Genomic DNA, 21,387 nt, shown 5'->3' on the forward strand with positions numbered 1-21,387 from the left:
CCTGACGGCACAGTATTAACTCCCTAAATACAGGAGTAATAACCAAAGTCAAACAATGTGCTGATCGCACAGGAATCAGAAAGTGACTTGTGTCTGCAGAAACATCAGATTTGCCTTGCAGAGTATCAGCTAACTACATTTCCCACTCCACCCTCAAGCAGTACATAAGCTCCCCCTCCCAAAAACAGACATCACAGAGAGGCTACATAACAGCAAATCCAATAACCTTTTTTACACTTAAAGAAATCAGTTTAGAATTAAAACCCCTGCCCCTGTGGCCCCTTACTGCAGCATATGCTGTGTGCAAGATTACACGTGCAACACAACAGAACCCAGAAGCACAGCTGAGCAAGAGCCATTTTTCTCAATTTTGATCCTTTTCTCAGGAATAAAACGAACCACAAACATCTAGAAATCTGTGTTAGAAACACATTTACCTATCAAATACTCCATCAAAGAGACCTTTGTAAGTATAGGTGTATTGGTTGTGAGAGAAGAGCATTAAGCACAAAACAAACTAAAGTTTACAAAATTATATGGAGTCCATGGCACTTCTAAATTCCTTGGCTGTAAAACGTATTTCATTACGAGACTTCCCAGATACCAGAGTCAGCAGTTGCATGACTAACCTAATTATCAGTGCCCTCACTCTCTCTAGCCCATGACAGCGGCTCAAGAATCCAAACTCTAATTAGAAACTGTCATTTATCTTCCCTGGCCTGGCCAAGGCACCCAGCAGAGCTTTGGATGTTGGTTGCTTTTAAATTTATCATTACATTAAAATAAACTAAAAAGGTATGATGAAAGAGAGAAAGTTCTGCATCTCTCAATTCAGTTTCTTCAACTTTAAAGATCAGTGAGGCTAGAAGAGCTTGGTTTCTGTTCTCTCTGGTGGGGAGGATCCAAGCTGTGCGTTTGTTGAGAGTCGGTGCAGCACTGTAAAGTCATCAAAGGGTCCAAGGCAGGCAACGAGAGCAGAGCGCTGGATAATCCGTGTCCAAAAACTTATGATTAATATGCCAAAGTGGGTTTTTACAGGAGATATCTTACACAGAGGTCGAGCTGAGAGGACAATGCACTGTGATTAGGTATTGTTCACAATCACTAAGCGAACCAGCCATAGAGAATGGATTGTGATTAGAAGGTGGGTACTGGGTCATTACCATGCATGGCTTTGCCTGCCACTGTTCTCTCTCCTGGTTATACACCTGTATTGGAAGTGGGGTGTACAGAGGAAAGGTAGTGTTTGATTTTCATTAATTCTGTATGATTTTCCATCACTCTTCGGTCCCTTTGTGACAAAAGTTACGTGCGTACGCTGCAGTTTGTTTTACAGAGGTAGAATTTCTACTCAACCTTTCACAGGCTTTACTTTCTCTGTGTGTATATTCATATCTACTTTGATACACTCTGCACTGGTAGCCTGGCAAGCAGTGATGCAGCTCCTTTACTCTGAGCTTCTCAAATAACCCATGACTCAATGTGTGCTTGCTTCTACCTTGTTTAATAGCAGTGCCCATAACATATTAAGCATTATTAAGCATCTCATCACGTCTGTGTTCAGAATGTGACACAAGACATAGCACTCATGTTTCCTTTGCCATTGGCTCACTTTATTTTAAACTTTCTTTAGAAAAATCTCATTTAATGACTGATATATTATTAAAGAAACTAAATAGCTTTCTCTGTCATTAGTACGTACTAGACTAATTCTTCCTACTTTGCCTGATGCTTTTGGAGACCTTAACATACTACGCTGCAAGCAGCACAAAAAAAGAGAGGAAATGTACCTTCAAAAGCAGCTTACTTGTTCAATAATCTGTATGCAATAATAAAAAAATGCACTGATGGAGACAGCAAGTGATTCAAAAACTTCTTAGCAGCACCGGACAGGTTTTTTTCCTAGTACAAAAGTGAGGGGTGAAGGGGGAAGGAACTAACTCTACATTTTAAGATTCTGAATTTTGACCTCTGATTTCAGGTACTAACAAGTCTCTTCAATCTACAGCATCAAATAAAATAATGGGCATATATTGTTCACCTTTTATTTATACATATATATATATATATATTATTTCCTTTCTTCTTTGCTTTAGAAGAGTTTTGTTCTTCCCCAGACATATCTTCACTCCTACCTGCATTTTTTATCCTCACGCTCCATTTATCTCCTGTGGTCACTATCTCTGTAGAATCTTTCCCCTTACGTATCAGAAGTCCACAAACTGTGCTCTGCGCCTCTCCCAGAAATGCAGACACCCTCTCACTCAAGGAAATATGTCTGCCCTAATGATCACTAAACTCCACCTCTCAAGCAACATCTCACATGCTTTCTGAGAGTAAAGAGTTGAGTGACACCATATAAACTCATCAGAGTACAATGCTATGTACTCTTACGATGCCAGATCAATACCATCACAATCATACAAATCATAGGACACAATTATTAATAAAGCCACCATTATCTTTTTAATAATACAGAACGTTTTCATATGGTATTGATATGAAGGAAAAACAGCCCCTTGCTACAAGAGTGAATTACCACGTACGAGTCCGCACCTTTGAAGCCAAAGTCAAAATTCTCCTCGATTTGAAGACAAGGCATTCAGCTGCAAATGATCAGAGTTATGTAAAACTCACCTCTAACTCTCTGACTATCTTGATGATTGACTGTTGAGACTGCGCAGCGCATTTTTCCTTCACTAAGCCCTCATTTTTCAGTTCAAGTTCTTCATTGGCTTTTAGAAGGTTCTTGTACTTATTCAGGAGCTCCTGCAATTCTGCATCCTTTTCTTTAACTGTTCCATCAAGCTTCTAGCAAAAGGAAACATTGAGACAGTTTTACAAAATTTACTCTAGTTTCACATTGTAAAATAGATAAACAAACAAAATTCATGAGAATATCCAAGGATGATCCAGCACATGTTCTTTATGCACCTTGCAAAAGAAGAGCTCAATTTAACATAATAGAAGCAAAAAAAAGATTGAACAGAAGCTGTCCCCAGCTATCCAATCTTTTATTAAAGTATTAAAAAATAAGTCAAGGCATGCACCTTGGTCTCCAGGTATAGATAAACTTCAACTATTACTCTTTGCATTGCATATCAAATACCATCAGTACTTCTCAGGGTTATGGCTCCAGCTATAAAAAAAAACTTGAGCAAGGGTCTGTTAACATTCCGGCAGCTCCCTTCTCACATACATCATTTTGAATGGGCTCCAAAAAAAAGAAGATAAAATATTTCAGTATTTATACCTATTCTTCAGCTTCTAGTTTCTGCACAATGAACTGAAAATCACAGACACTTCAGAGCTTTTAAAGGGTCTTACCACAACAGTGAAAATTCTACATTAGTAAAGCTTTCTTCCTTATGTCCACGTGCTTCATAAAACCCTAAGAAAACTCATTGAATGCCACACACTCTGTAATTATACGTCTGTTCTGCAAATACAGTATTATAAAGTGAAGGATTATCATCAAAATCAACAGTAATTCCAAATACAAATGTGATTTTGTAATAACTCCTCATACAAAATCAGATGATGACTTTCCATTTTTCATTTCAACTTAAGTCTACCTACGTGAAGCAGTAGATCCTTTTGATTGACATTGTCTGTTAGCCGCTTGATATCTAGCTCTTGGCTCTGCACCTTCTGATTGCTTTCACTCAAAAGAATATTGTAATGATGTTCAACCGCTTTTTCTTTCTCAGTCATTTCACCATGTAATTTCTCTAGTTGATTTCTAAGGTCCTACAAAAGAAAAAGAAAAAGAAACTGAGTATTTAGCAAATCAAATTTAAAAAAAGTTTAACCACCCACCTCATTAGTTTACTTTCCATTGCTTTAAACTACCCATATCACTGAACAGTCTGGAGAATGCATTTAAGCCAGTATCTTTCTCTTGCATCAATGAATACAATTAACCAAAGAAAACATTTAGAAGAGATGTCAGTATTGTCTTCTAAAAATCTAGGTTGTTATTGTTTAAATGATTTTCAGGCAGAATGACCAGACTCCCGAGGCTGAGGGGAATATCATGCACGTAGGTATTTCTGCCGTCAGAATGAACACTCACTTCTGAGTCAATTTACTCCCTTGCTAGAAATAGGAGGAAATTGGTTACGGGTGATTCAGTTTGTCATTTGCGCTTTTCCTCATCACACCATGGGAATTCTTGCACTATCACTGTGTTACGAGTTACTTTTGCATCAAACAAAAGGTCACAAATGTTAAAACATTTTCTTTTGACAAGAGCAGAAAATCCAAACGACCAACCAGGTCAGTCTCGTGATGAGAAGTTGTGAACAGAGCTTGATCTTGATTCTGACTCTGTTAATTACTTCCTGCAGCTCCAAGATTAGGTGCATCATCTCCACATCTTAGTTCCCCATCAGAGAAACACATACTTCTATGCCCATTTTGCTTCTAAAACACAGAAACAATCTCTTTCAATAGCCTTATGCAGTAGCAAGTCCAAAGGACTAAGATCTGTTAGGACCAACACGGACTACCGCAACATAAAAAGCAGCACCTCCCAGTTTTGCACTTGATGCACACCACAATTACAGCTTTCTCCTCTGCATTCCTACAGATCCTGTCCCACTTCACTTGAAAACCCACCGTCTGATAACTGCAGCTATCTTGGGGGGTTTCAAAGTCTGACCACCCGATAAAGCCTTAGGTTCCAAGCAATAACATCAAACAATTCCTACTCTTTACATTCAGCTATGACCTGGGACAATCGCTACTCGATGGAAATACATATGAAATTATTAGCATGTAATTAATAATGAGTTCCCAGTTACAAAGTGGAAAATATGCAAGAGCACAGAGCAGCAGAAAAATCCGTAACGCATCTTCTCTATCCCTTCAACTGCTCTCCCACCACCACAGTTTGTCCCACTTCAAACTTTTATGCTGATTTGTTGGAAGGTTCAACATTGCCAATTGAAGGAGGCATAGCCTGCATATACACTAGCCTCATTTTATAAGCTTTTACTCCGCAGGAAGATGTAGAGCATTTACTGCACGGATTGTGTGGAAAAAGAGAAGTAGAAACTTGTAACAAAGGAGCTGTTGTCTAAAATTAAACAATTAAAACTTACAAGAGACTTTATACTATCTAAACTTCTCTTCAGACCCAAAGAACCAGGCAACAGCCCACATCTTAAAATAAATGTTTTCCATTTATTCCCCAAAAGGGCCCATTTGTGAGGTATCATGAGCCCTTTAAATAGTTTGCACATATGGTAGTCACCCACAAACTTTACATTTACCTCCACTGGGATTTAAAATTCAATAGTTGTTTCTTATTCTAAGTACAAAGAAATAGTACTAGTGACACTTCAATTGCAATCTCTTTACAAACTGTTTTATGTCCTTTTCTTGACTTAATTACCTTGCCTCATGCAGGTTCAGATCAAATCCTTAACATCATTTTACTACTTCAGTGTTTTACTTCTGTTTATTTGCACATTAAATACAAATTGTCATTTACAATGTCTTTTGGTTTACATGCTTAATTTTAGCTTCATTACTAGGACTCAGCTAAGAAATCCCTAATAGCTCCCAAACAAACCCTCAAATGTTACTCAGTTTCAAAGAATGATTAAGCTTAGACACCAGTTCTGCAAACTCATAAAGGTAAATTTATCAGGACCAAAAGAACTACTTGCTTGACTAAGAAAACTGAAGAACTATAGAATCCAAGTTTTGCCTCTATTTTTTACTATCTACCAACCATAATGTAAACTGCAGTGTAGTGCAGCCTTTCTGCAAGCAGCGTAATGGTCCGATAACTGCAAAGTCTTTTGCCTTCAAGTCATGGAGCTCTTCAAGTGGGTCATGTTCAGCCTATTCATATACAACACGTGAACTGGAAACAAAGGACCAACTGCAGCGTTATGATTTTCACTGCATTGCAAAGTTCACTCCTTGGCTTTCTGGTTTTACGTTGGTTTTATACTATTACATCACTGAGAGGCTTTAAGTGAATACGTTACCCAATAGGTAACCAACCATCAAACAGAACGCTTCTGACCTGTCCTGTCGCTTCAAGTGACCAATCCTCTGAAAACCATAAAGAGCTTTAAGAAGAAAAGACAATAGACATGCATAGATAGAAGAGATGCTGCTGCAAAACAGTGCTACACACCTATTATCTGCTCTGTCATCTTGGTGCACAACACTTGTCAGGTACAGAAACTACGCTTCTGCCTTTAAAGCAGCCCAGGTATTACGGCTAGGTTTGTGGAAAGAGGTGGACTGACAAGGCACACTTGTGGAAAAAGTAAAAAAGCCTGCGAGAGATCTGCAATTTGCAGATACTTTGCCCCTACTATTTCTGCCTCCAAAGTTCCCTGAACCCTTCCCAAAACACGCTAGAGCTGAGACTGAAAATTATCTTCTTTGCATGAGCTCGAATTCTGTAACGCACAGAACTATCCATCACTATAGCAGGTTGCTTGAACTCATTGACCACTCAAATTGTCTGGGAGAAAATCTATTGGTTTCTATACATTGAGTTGCAAGGATAATATAGTACCTACAGTTCTCAGAGCATAAACTTTGCAATTCCCTCTGCCAGCCTTTTTCCCAAGAGACCTTCGTATGATTAATGATAGTTGAACTAAGAAAAACGAATGTGAAAGACTATAATGTAGGAGACTGGAGCAGATGCCTCCCCCTCCTTGTCAGATGGAAAATAGGTTGGTGAATAATTAAGTCGTGAAGCTCCAAAACCTCCCCCTCAGGCTAAACTACAGGTAGGAAGACTAAATAATAAATTCTGCCTAATGAGTTATTCTGCATTTCCCCAACCAACTGATCAAATATGAATACCTAGTAAATACACTTTAATTGTCTACATTTAGGCCTGGAGAGAGAATGGATACTTAAAGTGTTTAATCATGTAAATTTGAGCAAACTCATCGACCAAGAAGCACTGAATCTCTGTTACAGACACAGTAACACGGTGGACACAAGCAACATTAAGGATGAATTGATGCTTATTCCTCACCAACTGTATGTAAGACTATATGCCCAATGTTTCTTGTTTCAAAGAGCTTAGAGTAAAGCAATTTTGCTTTCAAAGTTGACCTAGTAAAAAGCCAGGGCAGCTGCCCACCCTAAGGCAGGGACACTGTTCAAGAACACCTACGCCCATCGTTCCAGAAGGCTCCTATTACTGGGAACAGTCTGTGACTGGGTCTCTCAGCTCACATGTAGCAGTCTTAATTAATTTAGTTTAACCTTCTTCCATTTCAGGACAGTAACACCCAATTCCTCTCCAAACAAACCGGAGAGATTTTTGTTGTTGTTTTATTTTTAAATAGATGTATGCAAAAAATTGGATTATCCCAATTACAGTATATGAAAAGTCACTGAAAATTTCCCTGTGAAATCTTTCCGAGTGAAGGGCTAAAACAGCAGTTCATCATAGATGTTGAGGTCATTTTCCACAGTTTATACACATTCTTGCTAGTTTTATTGTAACAAAATAGAAACACTGATAAAGAGGTATCTTGGAGCATAAATAGAACAGAATTTTCAAGGCTGTCTCATAAAAGGTTTGCATCAGATCATTGAAGTGGTTTTCTATTTGTCAAAGAGCAAAATATCACAGCATATTTTTTTACTCCCACATATCTTCTACTTAATGGGCAACATTTCAGAGGCAACATTGCTATATCCAAATGTACCAGCACTTCTGAAATTGAAGCAGCTGTTCTGCAAGGAGTAGGAAATAGGTTAGGGATATAATTTTTATAAGACTGCTCATCTTTTGGCAGGAATGCTTTTCCCCAAGGATCTAGTCATTTATATGAAAAACCTGGACATAATGGAGTCAAATAGGCTTCTGTAATACAACTAACTTTGAATCCCCTGGCACCTCCCTACTCAGTCCTATTTTTCCTGTCTTTCCTATACAGAGTTATATTCTAGCTCCCCTGAAAGATGAAAAAAGTTCTGAATAGAGAAGACAGTTAAATATAAAATACTTTCAATCAATAAAATACGTTCTTTGTGGCTGTTTTACTGACAGGAGTGATCTTTTCTTTCTCCCCTTAACCTCAACACCCTGAAGAAATTTCAAAGCGTACCAAAGATAGAGACTTTGTGACGGCGCTCTAACCACAGTTGACAATTAACAAAAAATGCAAGTTAAATTGAGGGCAGGGGAGGAGAACTTATTTGTTTGTAAGTAAAGAGATCCCTCTACTGGCTTTAAATGATATTGCAGGAACAGCAATTTCCACATACACCTGCTTTATTAAGGTCCTTATTTAATAATTGAACCAAAACATCCACTGCATAAAGGCAAGTTCGTTTAATCTTTTATGTAATTTAATACAGCAGGAGACTAATCACTAACTGAAGAGGGCCAGACTTTGCATGCAGGCAGGACTCATTATGCAAATGCTGCCCTAATGGAAGCAATGGTGAGAAGACTTTAGAAAAATCCACATGACAATACACAGGTGACAAGCATGTTTTATGTCAAAAACTGAGCAGAAGATGCATCCTTTTTTAAAAGAAAGAAAAGAAGAAACCTGATCATTCACGTTGTTGCACGAGCTATGCATGCTGGAAGCAGAAATGCTTATCTAAATGCCCAGAGCAAGGTAAAAAACTCTAAACAGAATATGAAGCAAGAAAAATTAATGAACAGATACAGCACATCATTTTTATGTTAAATCGTGATCAACTAATCCTATGCTTTGGGAACCTTATAAGCAGAAGTTACTAAATATACAGCCTTTACAAGGACCCTGCTACGACAGCAAAAAGCAAGCTGAAGTTTGGCTACTTACTCCTGTTCTGCATTAGAACTTAGAAGAAAGTTTAATTTAAGTAGTGTAATTCAAGATAATGTCCAGACATGGAACAAGACAAATACAGCAGAAATACAAGACGTACATTGTCGTGCATGTCCAGCTTCTCCCATCAGAAACACTGAAACCAACAGTAACCATTTACCACTTCTAAAGGCTAATGATTTTTCTAGGACCTAAGACTAACAAACCTATGCTTATTTTAAAACATCTGTCTGTGCAGACTGTGAATCTTCCTCAGCCTTCTTGCCCACATTCTTTTGCATACTGGATGTAAGCACATGCATTTACCTTTCCAAAATTATTCAAATTCAAAAACTAATGTACAAACTAAATTTGTTATAAAAAGGACATGCTAGAAGTGCTAAATTATTTTTAGACTTCATGAAATAAAGGAAGAAAATGATAATAACATTAATGGTTTTGTCACTTCTGCTCTTCTGTAGTTGTGCTTCATCCAGCTCCTTCTCCATTTTCTCTCTTTCTAAATTCAAATCATTTAGCTCTTGATCGGTCCTTTTAATCCTTCTTTGTAGTTTACGATTCTCAGCATCCTTTGTAAGGTTTTCTGAACGCAGCTCTGCTAAGAGGGTCTCTTTTTCCATCAGGAGAGCTTGATAATCCTCAGCACCCTGAAACACAAAGCAGCATTCAGGTTCTATAATGGCATTTTGTAGCAACTGGAAGTCTTTACTCCTGTTGTGTCCAAACCCACTCCCCCGCACCTCTTTCCAGTACTTCAAAATTGTAGTGCAAAAATACGGTGAAATGACAGTTACCCACACAACTGGGAAAACGTTACATGAAAAATTTTCTCAACTAATTTAATGCAGCTTTCAGTGACAGCCAGCACAGGATAACAGTGTTTTAGATAACTATGAATTAGATAAAGGTTGACCTGCAAAGGAGTCCATAGTGCAAATGAGACCATCTTATTATTTATTGGTTCCCAAAGCTCTTATTACATAAAGCTTTCTACTTCTGGGTCAGTTTGAATCCAGACTAGGTCAAGTAGTTACCAAGTCATATTTTTTATATGAAACAGCAAGTCCAATTTGTGTTCTTCCCCATCACGTACTGTGACAACTGGCCTCAAAGTTCACAACACAGATGACAGGAGTAGCGGGCTATGAAGCATGATCTACTCAGAGAACTGCCTACAACTCAAGTTTGTAGCTAAGTAGCAGAGCAATGAGGAGAAAGGCTTGCTCTGTCACCCACCATACAGTATGGATTCTGCGGACAAGATGGATTAGTTGCACAATTTTTAAACGTAGAACTTTTCAAATATAATCAAGCTCTCAAAAATTAAAGGGTTAAAATTAGAGGAGTATTTCAAGGCAGGACTTCCATGGTATAAAAAAAACCAAACATAAGCTATAGATTCACACACATGACAAAATGACCCGAAGCAGAAACAGGATGTACTTTTCTCAATAGAGCACACTTAAAATTTGGGTTTTTGAAGAAATGCTCTGCGAGAACTAAACGTTACTACTCCCTTAGACTCTGAAATCAAAAAACAGTACAGTCAGTCACAAAAGCTTTAGGTGTGTGTACTTCAGAGGCGAGCGTATCACCCACTTCCATTCCTGCTGAGCTAAAAGTCCAAGTGGATGAACAAACATCATAATGGAAGATTCATCACTGCCTCTAGTCAGTATTAGTTTGAGATGAGTTTGAAAATATTACAAGAGACATGATGTTCCTTCCCTGCGAGGGTGGTGAGGCACTCAGGTTGCCCAGAGGGGCTGTGGCTGCCCCTCCCTGGCAGGGCTCAAGGCCAGGCTGGATGGGGCTGGGAGCAACCTGGTCTGGTGGGAGGTGTCCCTGTTCACTGCAGGGGGGGTTGGAACTGGATGGTCTTTAAGGTCCCTTCCAACCCAACCATTCCATGATCCTACGTTGTCTATTTTAATATAAAATTCTTACTTTCTCCCATTTTACATTTTAAGCCACATATAAGGCATAAATGATCATCATAAAGTCCTTTCTCCTCCACACACATAAGTCTAATACTAAATCACATTTTCACAAAAAACATTCCACTATTTCACAACCAGTGGTTTCACATTTATTATATAAATAAATCCAAACAAGCGCGTCATACCCAGTTCAGCTCTGCTAACGTGACGAGTGTGCCATTACCATACTTTTGGAAGGAAAGACAAAACAGTCTTAGGTCAATGAAGAAAACCCAATATCATCTCAGCTCCACAACTATCTGGGTCTTTATTTTTAACTAGTTTTGCTTTTACACTTTTCTCCCTTAATTCTCAGTTGTTATAGAAGAAAACACTCAAGAAACAAGATAAGTAATCTGACACTTTTAACACTATCATTTCAATAATTTGATTTTGGGAATTTTTTTTCAAAGTACAAAAAATGAAACTAATTTCCTCTGCCTTCAAAGATACAAAGTACTACCCGCTGTGTGGAATTACAGAGAAGGAAGGAGCAGGGATGGGGGAAGCCACATTAATTGCTTTCTTCTTACCTTGAATTTTTGGATGTGTGCTTTGTGAGTTGCCTCTCTTGCCTTAGCCAATGAAGCATTCAGCTCTTCAATTTCAGAACCAAGCTCCTCATTCTTTAAGTAAAGTAAAATGAATACTATGTAGAAAGAGTTATTTCCAAGGGATGGTGATTCAGTAATAGCTATCCCATCTCCTTATCCATTCATCCAACTACACAAAACAAATACTTTAAAGAACAAAAACACCAAATACATCATAATAAACCTTGTATAAAGAAATCCTTGCTCTTTCACAACATGCATTACAGTGCCTATCAAGTTAAATATTTACCATTCTTCCATGAAATGTGAATTTCAGCTGACACTGACCTCACCTACTTTAGCTGTCTTTATGACAGCTTCACTTACTCAACAGCACAAAATACCTCTACCTTTTAAGTGGTGCTCAGAGCTGATAAAAATCAGTGTGCAACTGAAAACATTTTTCCTCAAAGTTCTTAAGGAAGAAAGTATCAGTTAAGCATGTTTTTCCTCTCTCCTCCTGTTCAAGACCCAAAGCTCCAGACAAACAGAACTGCTTACAGATATGACAGCAGTGATTAAGGACCCACTAGAAGCCTCCTAATGGTCACAGTGAGATCAGTCAACCCCTACCACATACACAATGCACATAATCCCCTCCTAATGATACTTCAACAAACCAGTAAGATCATAATCATCATACCTCTTTTTCCTTTGCTTTTAATGCAACAGTTAGCCCTTGAATGGTTTTATCCCTTTTCAAACCATTCTTCTTCTCAACAGCAAGCTCATTTTCCCTCTCTTGTAGCTCTTCTTGAAGTAACTAAATTAGATTATGTGAAAGTTGCATTAACTTCCCACTAAGAGATACTGTAACTGCACATTAATAAGTACATTCTCTCAGAGTTCTTATATCTTATTACTCAGATTACTAACATAAAATATAGTCCCAAAATGTGAGTCATCATCTTAAAGATGTGCCTGGAATACAGTATAAGAAGCCTCATCTCATGGGCTGGCCACAAGTATCAGCTTCAATACTTGATGAGCATGCCTATCAGCTTTATTGAAAACTGCTTCAAAACCAAGGTGAGCCTTCCTGTCACCCAAGATGAAAGAGAATGTGCCAGAGGATCTGCTTTGCTTCCTTTCCAGTCAAGGCCTCTCTGTATCTATGAATGCCGAACACAAGAGATCCCAACATGCACTGTAAGTGGTCGAGGAAACAGAAGCAAAACTAGAACTTACCTGGATTTTTTTTTCAAAAGAATTTCTCTCATTTTTAAGCTCCATTCTAACAGCCTATAAGAACAAAACAGATGTTTTGGTCAAGTAAACTCACTCTAAACACAAATGTAACTCATGAAGCATTAAACTGAAGCAAAACGAGCTTAAAAACCTTGGGAGAGATCAAAAAAAAAACCCAAACTTCTATTACTACTGAAAGGGGTATACTATTGAATCAGTTGCTTCCTGGAAGTCTAGAAATCTGCCTGGGCACAGTACGAGCCTGTTCAAATTTAAAAAAAAAAAAAAAAAACACACACACACAAAAACACCACACATGAAATGTTCTTCCATGAGACAGGAGAACTCTACCTGCCAAGATAATAAAAATGCATTTTTATGTGACATGTATCTATGTCAGCAAGGTGCTTTCATCATGGAAGATTTTCATTAGCACTTTTCCTTGGGGAGGTTAAAGAATTTTATTTTTTTTTAAAAAGTAATCATACAGGAAAACAAAGAGTTGCGCAAGGTATTTATCAGATTTTTTTCCCAAAACAATCATAGTCTGTCCACCTCCTATGAGATGATTAAAGATGACACTGTTTTTATCTTGACACACAAATACTCTTGTGAAACCAGGGTAGTTTTTCCTGACACATATTGATTTAATTGCAAGACCATCCAGAACTGAAAATTTTTTAATTCCACTGATCAGTCCAATCGTAGAAGGTTCCTGTCTAGTCTTGATGTAAGCAAGCAAAGTGTGTAGGTACTGATCAATATTAACTTCCAAAACAAAAAGGAAGAAAATTTCCCAGAAGCATGACAGCCTCCATGATTGATTACTTAATTCTGCCAGCTATAATTTGTTGTTTGAATAACCAATACAAAACCAAACAAACAAAACCACAAAAAAAAACAACAAAAAAAACCACCTCAAGCCTTAAGACCTGTTTCTACTTTTCAACTTTCAGGATATCTATCTTCCTGTTTAAGAGCCAAGTGAAATAAATGGAAAAAAATAAAACCACCTGACTCTTAGTACCTTTTGCAAGCTAAAGACTAGACTTTCACTTTATTTCATGAGATTTTTTTATGCCTACCTCCCTTACCACACCTTTTTCTCCAGACCATAACAGTAGAGATAATTCCCAAAACTAAAACTCTCAAATCACATTCTTAACTTCTACAGAAGTTGTCATCTATTAAGCGATCTGTTAACATCTAGCTTTTTTTTTTTATACATACTTCTGTAAAGCAACTGCACAGTATCTATAATACAGGCATAAAGTCAATGGGAAACGTGACCCTTCATTGAACGAGTGATAAGCATGGATAATAAGGATGAATATTGACCACCAAACCACAACATAACCAATGACTGTTAAGGAAACGGAGAAGGGAGGGAGGGAATAATTGTGAAGAAGAATATTTTTTAAAATTGGCTTAAGTCACTCACATGCTGTCATGCACAAAACCTTTACAATCCTGCACCACATGAGATTTGTAACATGTAACTGTTCGGTTTCCTCACCTCTATCTCACTATCTTTTTCATGCCTCAAAGCAACGGTAAGTTCTCTGAATTTTTCTGCTGATAAGTTCCCATCATAAGATCCACTCTGAGACTTTTCCTCTTCCAGGTGTTGAATTACAGCTTCTTTACTTTCCAATGACAGATTCAGTTGCTCTATAAGTCTAAAATTATAAGATTTTTAATATTAATCTTGCATCATCTGCCACCAATTCCCCAGTCATAGCAGTAAATCTTGCAGACACCTCTCCTAGGTGAAGACTCCAGACCACACTTGTAAAACTTAGAGGAGTACTTTCATGACCCCTTTTCCCTCCAGAGAAACCAGAAAAGGTGCCAGAACTTTAACACAAGCAACAAACAGGGTTGAGCAACCTGCAGAGTGCCGATTCTTATTTTCCTCCAGTACCATTTCAAATGTCAACACTTAGGCTTCAGTATTTTGAGTTACATTGTCCTTTACAGTACACACGAAAAGCTTATCAATCTATTCCACTTCTAGCACATACAACACCGTATCCTGACGTGCCATCGCCACGTGCCCCTCAAGTACACAGTTTGTATTTGTACCTAAGCTGGTTCTCCTTTCACAGAAGCAAGAAAAAAAAGAGTTAGGTCAGCGCTACCTTCTTTGGTCAATACACATCTTGACACTTCCAGTATTCCAACTGACAAAACCACAACGCTTAAGTTTTCTGACAGGCCTAAGAGTTACATGTGAAAACTTTCTGGCATAAGATGCCAGCTGTGATTCTCTCAGTATTTTGTAGCCCAGATGGCGAAAGTATCTTTTTAACACAATACAAATTCTAGATGTGCTACTCCCAGACAAGTTTAAACCACTGCACATTAATATTTTACTCACTTCAGGAAGTCAAATATTCTCTTCTTCCACTGGCACTTTGTTTTTCTGGCCCTGTGAATACTTACACTGATCTACCAGCATGTAATTATAGAAGATCCTGCTAACACTGGATCACACAGGGCAGCAGGGAGAAGCGGTGGGAGGGGAAGATGTTCTTCATCATACTCCACACAGCCTTCGCTTCAGTGATCCAATCCTGACAGTCTGTTTCCACACTTTAAGCACTGTTTTCACACAAGCTATAGAGGTGGCAACTAAAGTACCTCTGAAAGGGATTGGTTTTATAACTCCTTCCCATCTCAAGTCACTCATGTGAGCAACTGTATTCAGGTAGATGACTAGCAGACAGGAAAACAGGAAAGGAAAAGGGGAAAGGAGGGAGGTAACTTGAGAGCCAGGTTATAATTACTGTCATGGCACATAAGGTGCAGTATCAAAACTTATTAGAACAGTTTCATAACTTTATGCCACTGTAGAGGTCAGATTTGCAGTTTTCAATCTGTATGCTTTTACAAAAACTGTCTGGAAAACACTGCAAACCTTGCTTTGGTCCTACTGTAACATCAAACCTATGAAATGGAAGCCTCAGGCCAACGTAACTTTGTCACCAGGGTAGACCGGTTACTCACAGAGCAGCGACCTGCAGGGTTCAGTCACAAATGGACAGGAAAGGATACACCAAAGTATAAGGAATCATAACAATCTCCACCCCAGGCTCACATCCCCAAACTAACTAAGCTTTACGGGAATGCTCACCAGTTCTATTCAGCAATGGGTCAAGAAAGCAGCAAGGAGGAGGCAAGTCAAAGTTACAACAATGCTTTAAAGAAGGACATGCTTGTGTCTCATGCATACTGATCCTTTTACGCTTTCAGACAACTTTAAAAGATGGTTTTCCTATCATGCGGCATGTAAACTGGTTGCTGAATAGATGAGACGGCCAGTAACACTCACTCATGTATCTGAGGGTAGGATCAAACTATTAAAACCTATATCCACGTCAAGTCTTCACCTTTTAACAGTAAAGAATTCCAGTAGTTGGAAACAGCACCGGCAAGAGTTCTGACCTGTCTTTCTCAGCTCCTGTAATCATATCCACATCCTTTGCAGGGGCATTCATAATTGAAGAAAGTTTCTGATCAGCAGCTATTCTCAAAGCTCTCTCCTCCTCTGTCACTGCAATGGCTTTTTCCACTTCTTCCTGGGCAGCCTTAAGATTCTGTAATTAAAACACACAATCCTTATGCCTACAAGAACAAAATGCTCACAAAATTTTTCACGCATTGAAGTTTCCTCTACCAAACATATGTTGGTATGTTTAATTTAGCAACTTTTACCAAGTAGTTCAAGCACCTTGCAAACACTTCAGAACTCACTGTGTCTGCGTTTTCACAATTAATCCATTTTCTGTGGTACATAAAAAAGGGAAGTTTGTTCCAAAGAAATAAAACAAATATCCTAACTAGTAGCAGAACTGGAAACAAAAGTGCGCCTGTGCTATGGCTTTAGTTGCAGCTATTATAATTTGGCTTTGTCCACCGTCCTCCCACTATCATAATAAACAGCTACACCTCAATTAAAGCAGTTAAAGAAGGGCTTTTTTTATTCAGAGATGAAATTAATATTCATAGGCTCACTGTAGCTAACTGGAACTCTTCCCAACATCATTAATAATATTTTGCAAGAACTGATAAAGTATGAACTCGACATTTTTCTATTGAATGGCAGTGGAAACAGAGATAACACCCAGAGATTCCAGTCAAGTTCCTCTAGGTGACCCAACTCATGGAGACAGGGAATACCAAAAAAAACCACACTCACCATACACTACATAAAATTTGTTCCAGATCCTCATTTTTATATTGTAAGCTCCCCTGCTGTGCTCACTGAATTTTGCTACAAGATAAAAGTCTCCTCGTAGCCTAACAAGTGATTTCCTCTCTCCTTCAAGTCTATACTAAAAAGCATATCTCTTTGGGGGAGGGGGAGGAAAAGGTCCTTCATAACTAGATTTCATTCAATCCCTCTCCTGAAAAGCTGTTCTGCCAGCATTCATCTTTCAAATCAAAAACTCGGAAGAAAATTAATCTTTGTTAGAAAATACCTGGATCTTTGTAATTACATGGCGCTACATAAACAAGTGGCTAATACTACTCTGTAGTGTTTACATTCATAAGTATAATAAAATTAATGTGAGGCCAACACTGTCTTCAGGCCAGAGAAAACATAATATCATCATGAGATTGGAATATTTGCCCTTCTACCTGTCTCATCTGGGAAACATCAGTTTGGCTATTTTTGTACAGAGTAAGTAATTGAGGAACTTCTCTACCTATCCAATAGCACAAAGAATGCTTTGAGAAATCCCAATTCCACTAAACCAAAAAAAAAAAAGGTCATGAAGATTCCCCCCTCCTCCTCCCTGAAGGAGCTCACTGCTTTATGAATACTGCTAAATCATCCTGATGGAAAATACCACCAGGAGATTGCTAACAACACCTTTCATGACCAATTAATTCTTTAGGGATGGGAAAGCAAATATTGGAATATATCCACTTCTGCTATTTCTATTTACTTACAGAATGAGCAACAGATATCTATCCCCCTCACAAACACAGCTACAAAACCCCACACCTCCAGATAAGTGTATACAGTCAATGACGCAAAACAATCACGAGCTTATATATTTCTAGAACTTGACACAAGCATTTCCAGCACAGACCACTCGATATCAAATTTGTTCTTTACAAGAAACTGAACTTCTTGCTTCTCAGGAAGCATGTTATTCATACAAAGAATTTTTTTGTTGTTGTTTTTGCTTTTTTGCTTTTACACTACAAAATGAGGAAAACGTGAAGCAATTCCCCTGTAAACATATCAGCAATGGCTCAACAATAAACACAGGAACAAACTGTCTCAGACAGCAAGGAATTAAAAAAAGACATTGTTAAGAATAACCCTGCGGAACAGGAGAATGTTATGCAAAAAGGCGATGCAGTGACAGCAGAAGCCAACACTATTTAGCAGATAAAGGTCAATCTAACAACAGAGCGTAAGGCATGCAGGCAGAACGGAGGGAAGCACCCACTGCTTCTCCTACCCAGAAGCTGCCATAAGTAGGTGGCCTCTCAGCCTACAATGAACACACAAGAGCGGAGATACACAGAGGCACGGAATCTCAGATTTATACCGCCATACTGAGGTCTCACATAAAGATGGGAGATGACAGGAGGGCTTCCAGAGTGGTTTCAGCTATTTATGAGCTGACACCTTATCAGTAAAAGCATTCAAAATCCAGCCCCAGTTCCTCTAAACAGAGAATGCAGTTCTGAAAAAGCAGCCTCCTCACACTGGGATTCAGGAATCTAAGGTTTCTGCTGAAGGTATCTAAATAATACAAATGGGTACAAATTTCCTAAAGAACTGCTGTCCTCATATTTGACATTTCAACAGCAGCTAAAAACACCTTCCCTTTCATTGTTTTTTTTCCTTGGTTTTTGTCTTTTTTTTTTTTTCCTGCTTTTGCACTGACTATTTTTCCAGTAAAGCTGAAACAATTTTGAAAATATAGGTAGATCACAGTGTCAAATCTCAGACAACAGTACAAAGACAGCACCGACTTTAACTTCAGTGTCGGCCACTCACCTCTTCCAGAAAGTTTATTCTCCTAGTCAGGCTTTCTTCCATTTCTTGCATCTTCTTTTGTGCCTCTTCTTTCACACGCTGTACTTCAGCATCACCACCCTGCGCCAAGCTTTCAACTGCCTTACTGGAACACCACAATATAGATAGAAATCCCATTGCATATGAAAGTGGAAAACATTTATATGTGAGTGGCTGATAGATTATGCACAAGCGCCTTCCCCTTTATCTGTAACTGTTTGTCACTTTAAGGTTAAATACATCTACACACTATATAGCCGTTTTGGTGGTACAGTCTCAGAGCTCCACATGAGATTTGTCACAGGGGATAAGCAAGCACTTTATACGTGTCACGAAAAAGTGTAGTATTTGCTTCATATTTTTAAAGCTTCCAAGCACAGTGTGAAGCCTTTGGTAGAGTTGTATTTTCTACAGAAACCAGCACTGGAATAAACTGAAGATACGTAGCTGCCGAGATTTCTCCAACTGGCTTTTCAGTAATTGTTAATACCTTGTAAGAACAGCTAGTGTTTCCTTATCAAACAAAGGATGACCACTTGTTTATCACTTCCCCCTAAATTTTGCTTCCTATTACAAACTTGTGCAAGGTTCCATTCAACACTCAGCAACATCCTTTGACAGCTACCTGGAGAGACCAAACAAACATTAATCTGGTCCTCAGGATCTACTTGAAACTAGGCCTCTCTGAACTACCGAAAAAATGCTAATTGTTAACAACTCAGTGCCAGTAGGTAGGCCACAAAAAGAAAAGTCCACTGAAACCGAGGCCCACGTAGCAGTTGGTAGCTGTCAGTCATGGCCAGCCTGCATGAGTTTTGAACCAGACATCTAGAAGGAAGGAGTTCAACAGGCTACTGTCAGCCCTACAGTCATCCATTCCCTCCTTTAAGCATATTCCACCTTGCCCATGCCACAAGGCAACGTAGCACTAAGTAATTTTTAAAAAAGTAGTATCTATTTAGAAAAGAGGTTCTAACAGAAAAGCAGAAATTTTAAGTGTATTAATTTTTATGTCATTAAAAACCAGACGATTCATCCTAGATCAGCTCTGAACCGCTTTCTCAGCCTTACTGAGAAGTGTTTTGTGTAATGTCTGCTCAATCCAGTGCTGTAACAAAGAAAAAAAGTCCACCTCTTCACCTGTTGAGATAATAAGCTCTTAGCTTAACTTCTACAATAGGAATACTAAGCCATTCCCAACCAGGGAGTCATTTATTTACCTGAAAAATACAGTAGAATGAAGGATAATATCGAAGTTGCACCATCCAGTATAACTACATTAACATCATTGTGCATTTAAGAATTCACACATGTAATTTCTGTAATGAATGAAGCAATTTCTAGATAAGTGCCCTTAAAATACTGCTTTGGGATCCTCATATTCCTAAAACATTAGGAAAAGACAAACAGAAGCAAGATCTTGGAAATACTAAGTAACAGACATTGAGAAATATACTGGTACTTACGAGGCTTTGATGAGTAGTTTCTCCCTCTCCTGCAGATCGTGCTTCAGACTTTCTATCTCAACTTTCAGCTCAATGTTCTAGGACAAAAGAATGAAAGTGTTTGGAGAGAATTCAGAGGTCACCCTACCCAAAAGTTACTGGCAATGTGTAGATTACTTTTTGCTTGGACCAGCAAATATAAAGTATCATTGGGCTAAGAATAGCCTAGCGACATTTTAGCTTTTAAAGAACATATTTTGCAAGGTTCAAGACTTTCAGAAATCTCAAAAAGCATTTAGGACCATTGTATTCAAGCAATACGAATCCTCTACACACGCGCACACACACACTTCAGTACTATAACGGGCAGAACTGCAGATCAGCTTGGGAGTTTCTAGGGCTTCCATGCATGGTTTTCCTTTGAGCTATGAGGTATTTTCTTAACTTTTAAAAATCTGACTGTATCAACCATCAAGGTTTTTATTAAACTTAAAGCTATTTTATTATAGCCTGAGAAAACTACTCATGACATAAGCCCACATTGTACAAAGCTGACAGATACCATTTCACTACGTTACCCGTTGCAAGAGAAACACCAGTGTAGCAGACCAGGCCAGAAGGCCAATCAGCCATAATCAGTTGAAACCATGACCTATGCAAACATTGATTTACGTACTTAACTACAGCAACAAGCATCAAGAGAGACTTAAGTTTCCATCCTATTATGGAAAAAGAGACCTGATGCAAGCATCCATCACAAATAACCCACCACTGCGTTACCAAAATGACTCCTCTTCCCTTCTAGAGCGCAGGCACCACCAAAGGGTGTAAGAAAGGCTTCCTACCATCCGCAAACCTGAAATAACGAGGATGCAAGACATACCACTCCCCTCAGATCCTTCTTCCAACTTAAACAGATACCAGTGCCTTCCACAAACCGACATAGGAACCAAACAGATTTCCTGAATCCTGTACAAATACACATTCTTTCAATTTAGAGCAGTAACACGAGAAGCTGTACACAGCCCTAACACAACTTCATCTACACGCTTCAAAGGAAGCAACTTTGAGCGGGAGTGCCCAGACAACCTCCAAGGAGCTGTACTGACGTCTGACAAACCCAAGAAAAAATAGAGGAGTGAACCAAACTGCCCCGTAGCAGAAAGCTGAATAACGACATACCAAACTCAGGAGAAACACACTGCTGCTTCTGTTCCCCGTTCAGCACATGACCTCAGTAGCACAACTACCCACTCACCGGAAACGTAACATCTCTTAGACTGCCCCGTAACTACGGACACTGACGCATTTGAAACTAAT

The 21,387-nt window shown here is 38.7% G+C and overlaps 1 protein-coding gene across 2 annotated transcripts in view; it reads right to left on the reverse strand.

Moving 5' to 3' along the window:
• CDK5RAP2 (CDK5 regulatory subunit associated protein 2) overlaps positions 1-21,387 on the reverse strand; it is an 82,824-nt gene that overhangs the window by 54,439 nt on the left and 6,998 nt on the right. For both annotated transcript variants that reach the window (XM_086475521.1, XM_086475520.1), the window contains exons 5-14: positions 20,089-20,165; positions 18,605-18,728; positions 16,027-16,178; positions 14,096-14,258; positions 12,580-12,633; positions 12,035-12,154; positions 11,332-11,424; positions 9,248-9,466; positions 3,580-3,750; positions 2,638-2,811 (exon numbers count right to left, since the gene is read on the reverse strand). In XM_086475521.1, the coding sequence (XP_086331647.1) occupies positions 2,638-2,811; positions 3,580-3,750; positions 9,248-9,466; positions 11,332-11,424; positions 12,035-12,154; positions 12,580-12,633; positions 14,096-14,258; positions 16,027-16,178; positions 18,605-18,728; positions 20,089-20,165 (1,347 nt within the window). The remainder of the gene's footprint in view (positions 1-2,637; positions 2,812-3,579; positions 3,751-9,247; positions 9,467-11,331; positions 11,425-12,034; positions 12,155-12,579; positions 12,634-14,095; positions 14,259-16,026; positions 16,179-18,604; positions 18,729-20,088; positions 20,166-21,387) is intronic.

Source organism: Leptosomus discolor, chromosome 19 (genome assembly GCF_034619465.1).
Source record: "Leptosomus discolor isolate bLepDis1 chromosome 19, bLepDis1.hap2, whole genome shotgun sequence".
NCBI lineage: Eukaryota > Metazoa > Chordata > Aves > Leptosomiformes > Leptosomidae > Leptosomus > Leptosomus discolor.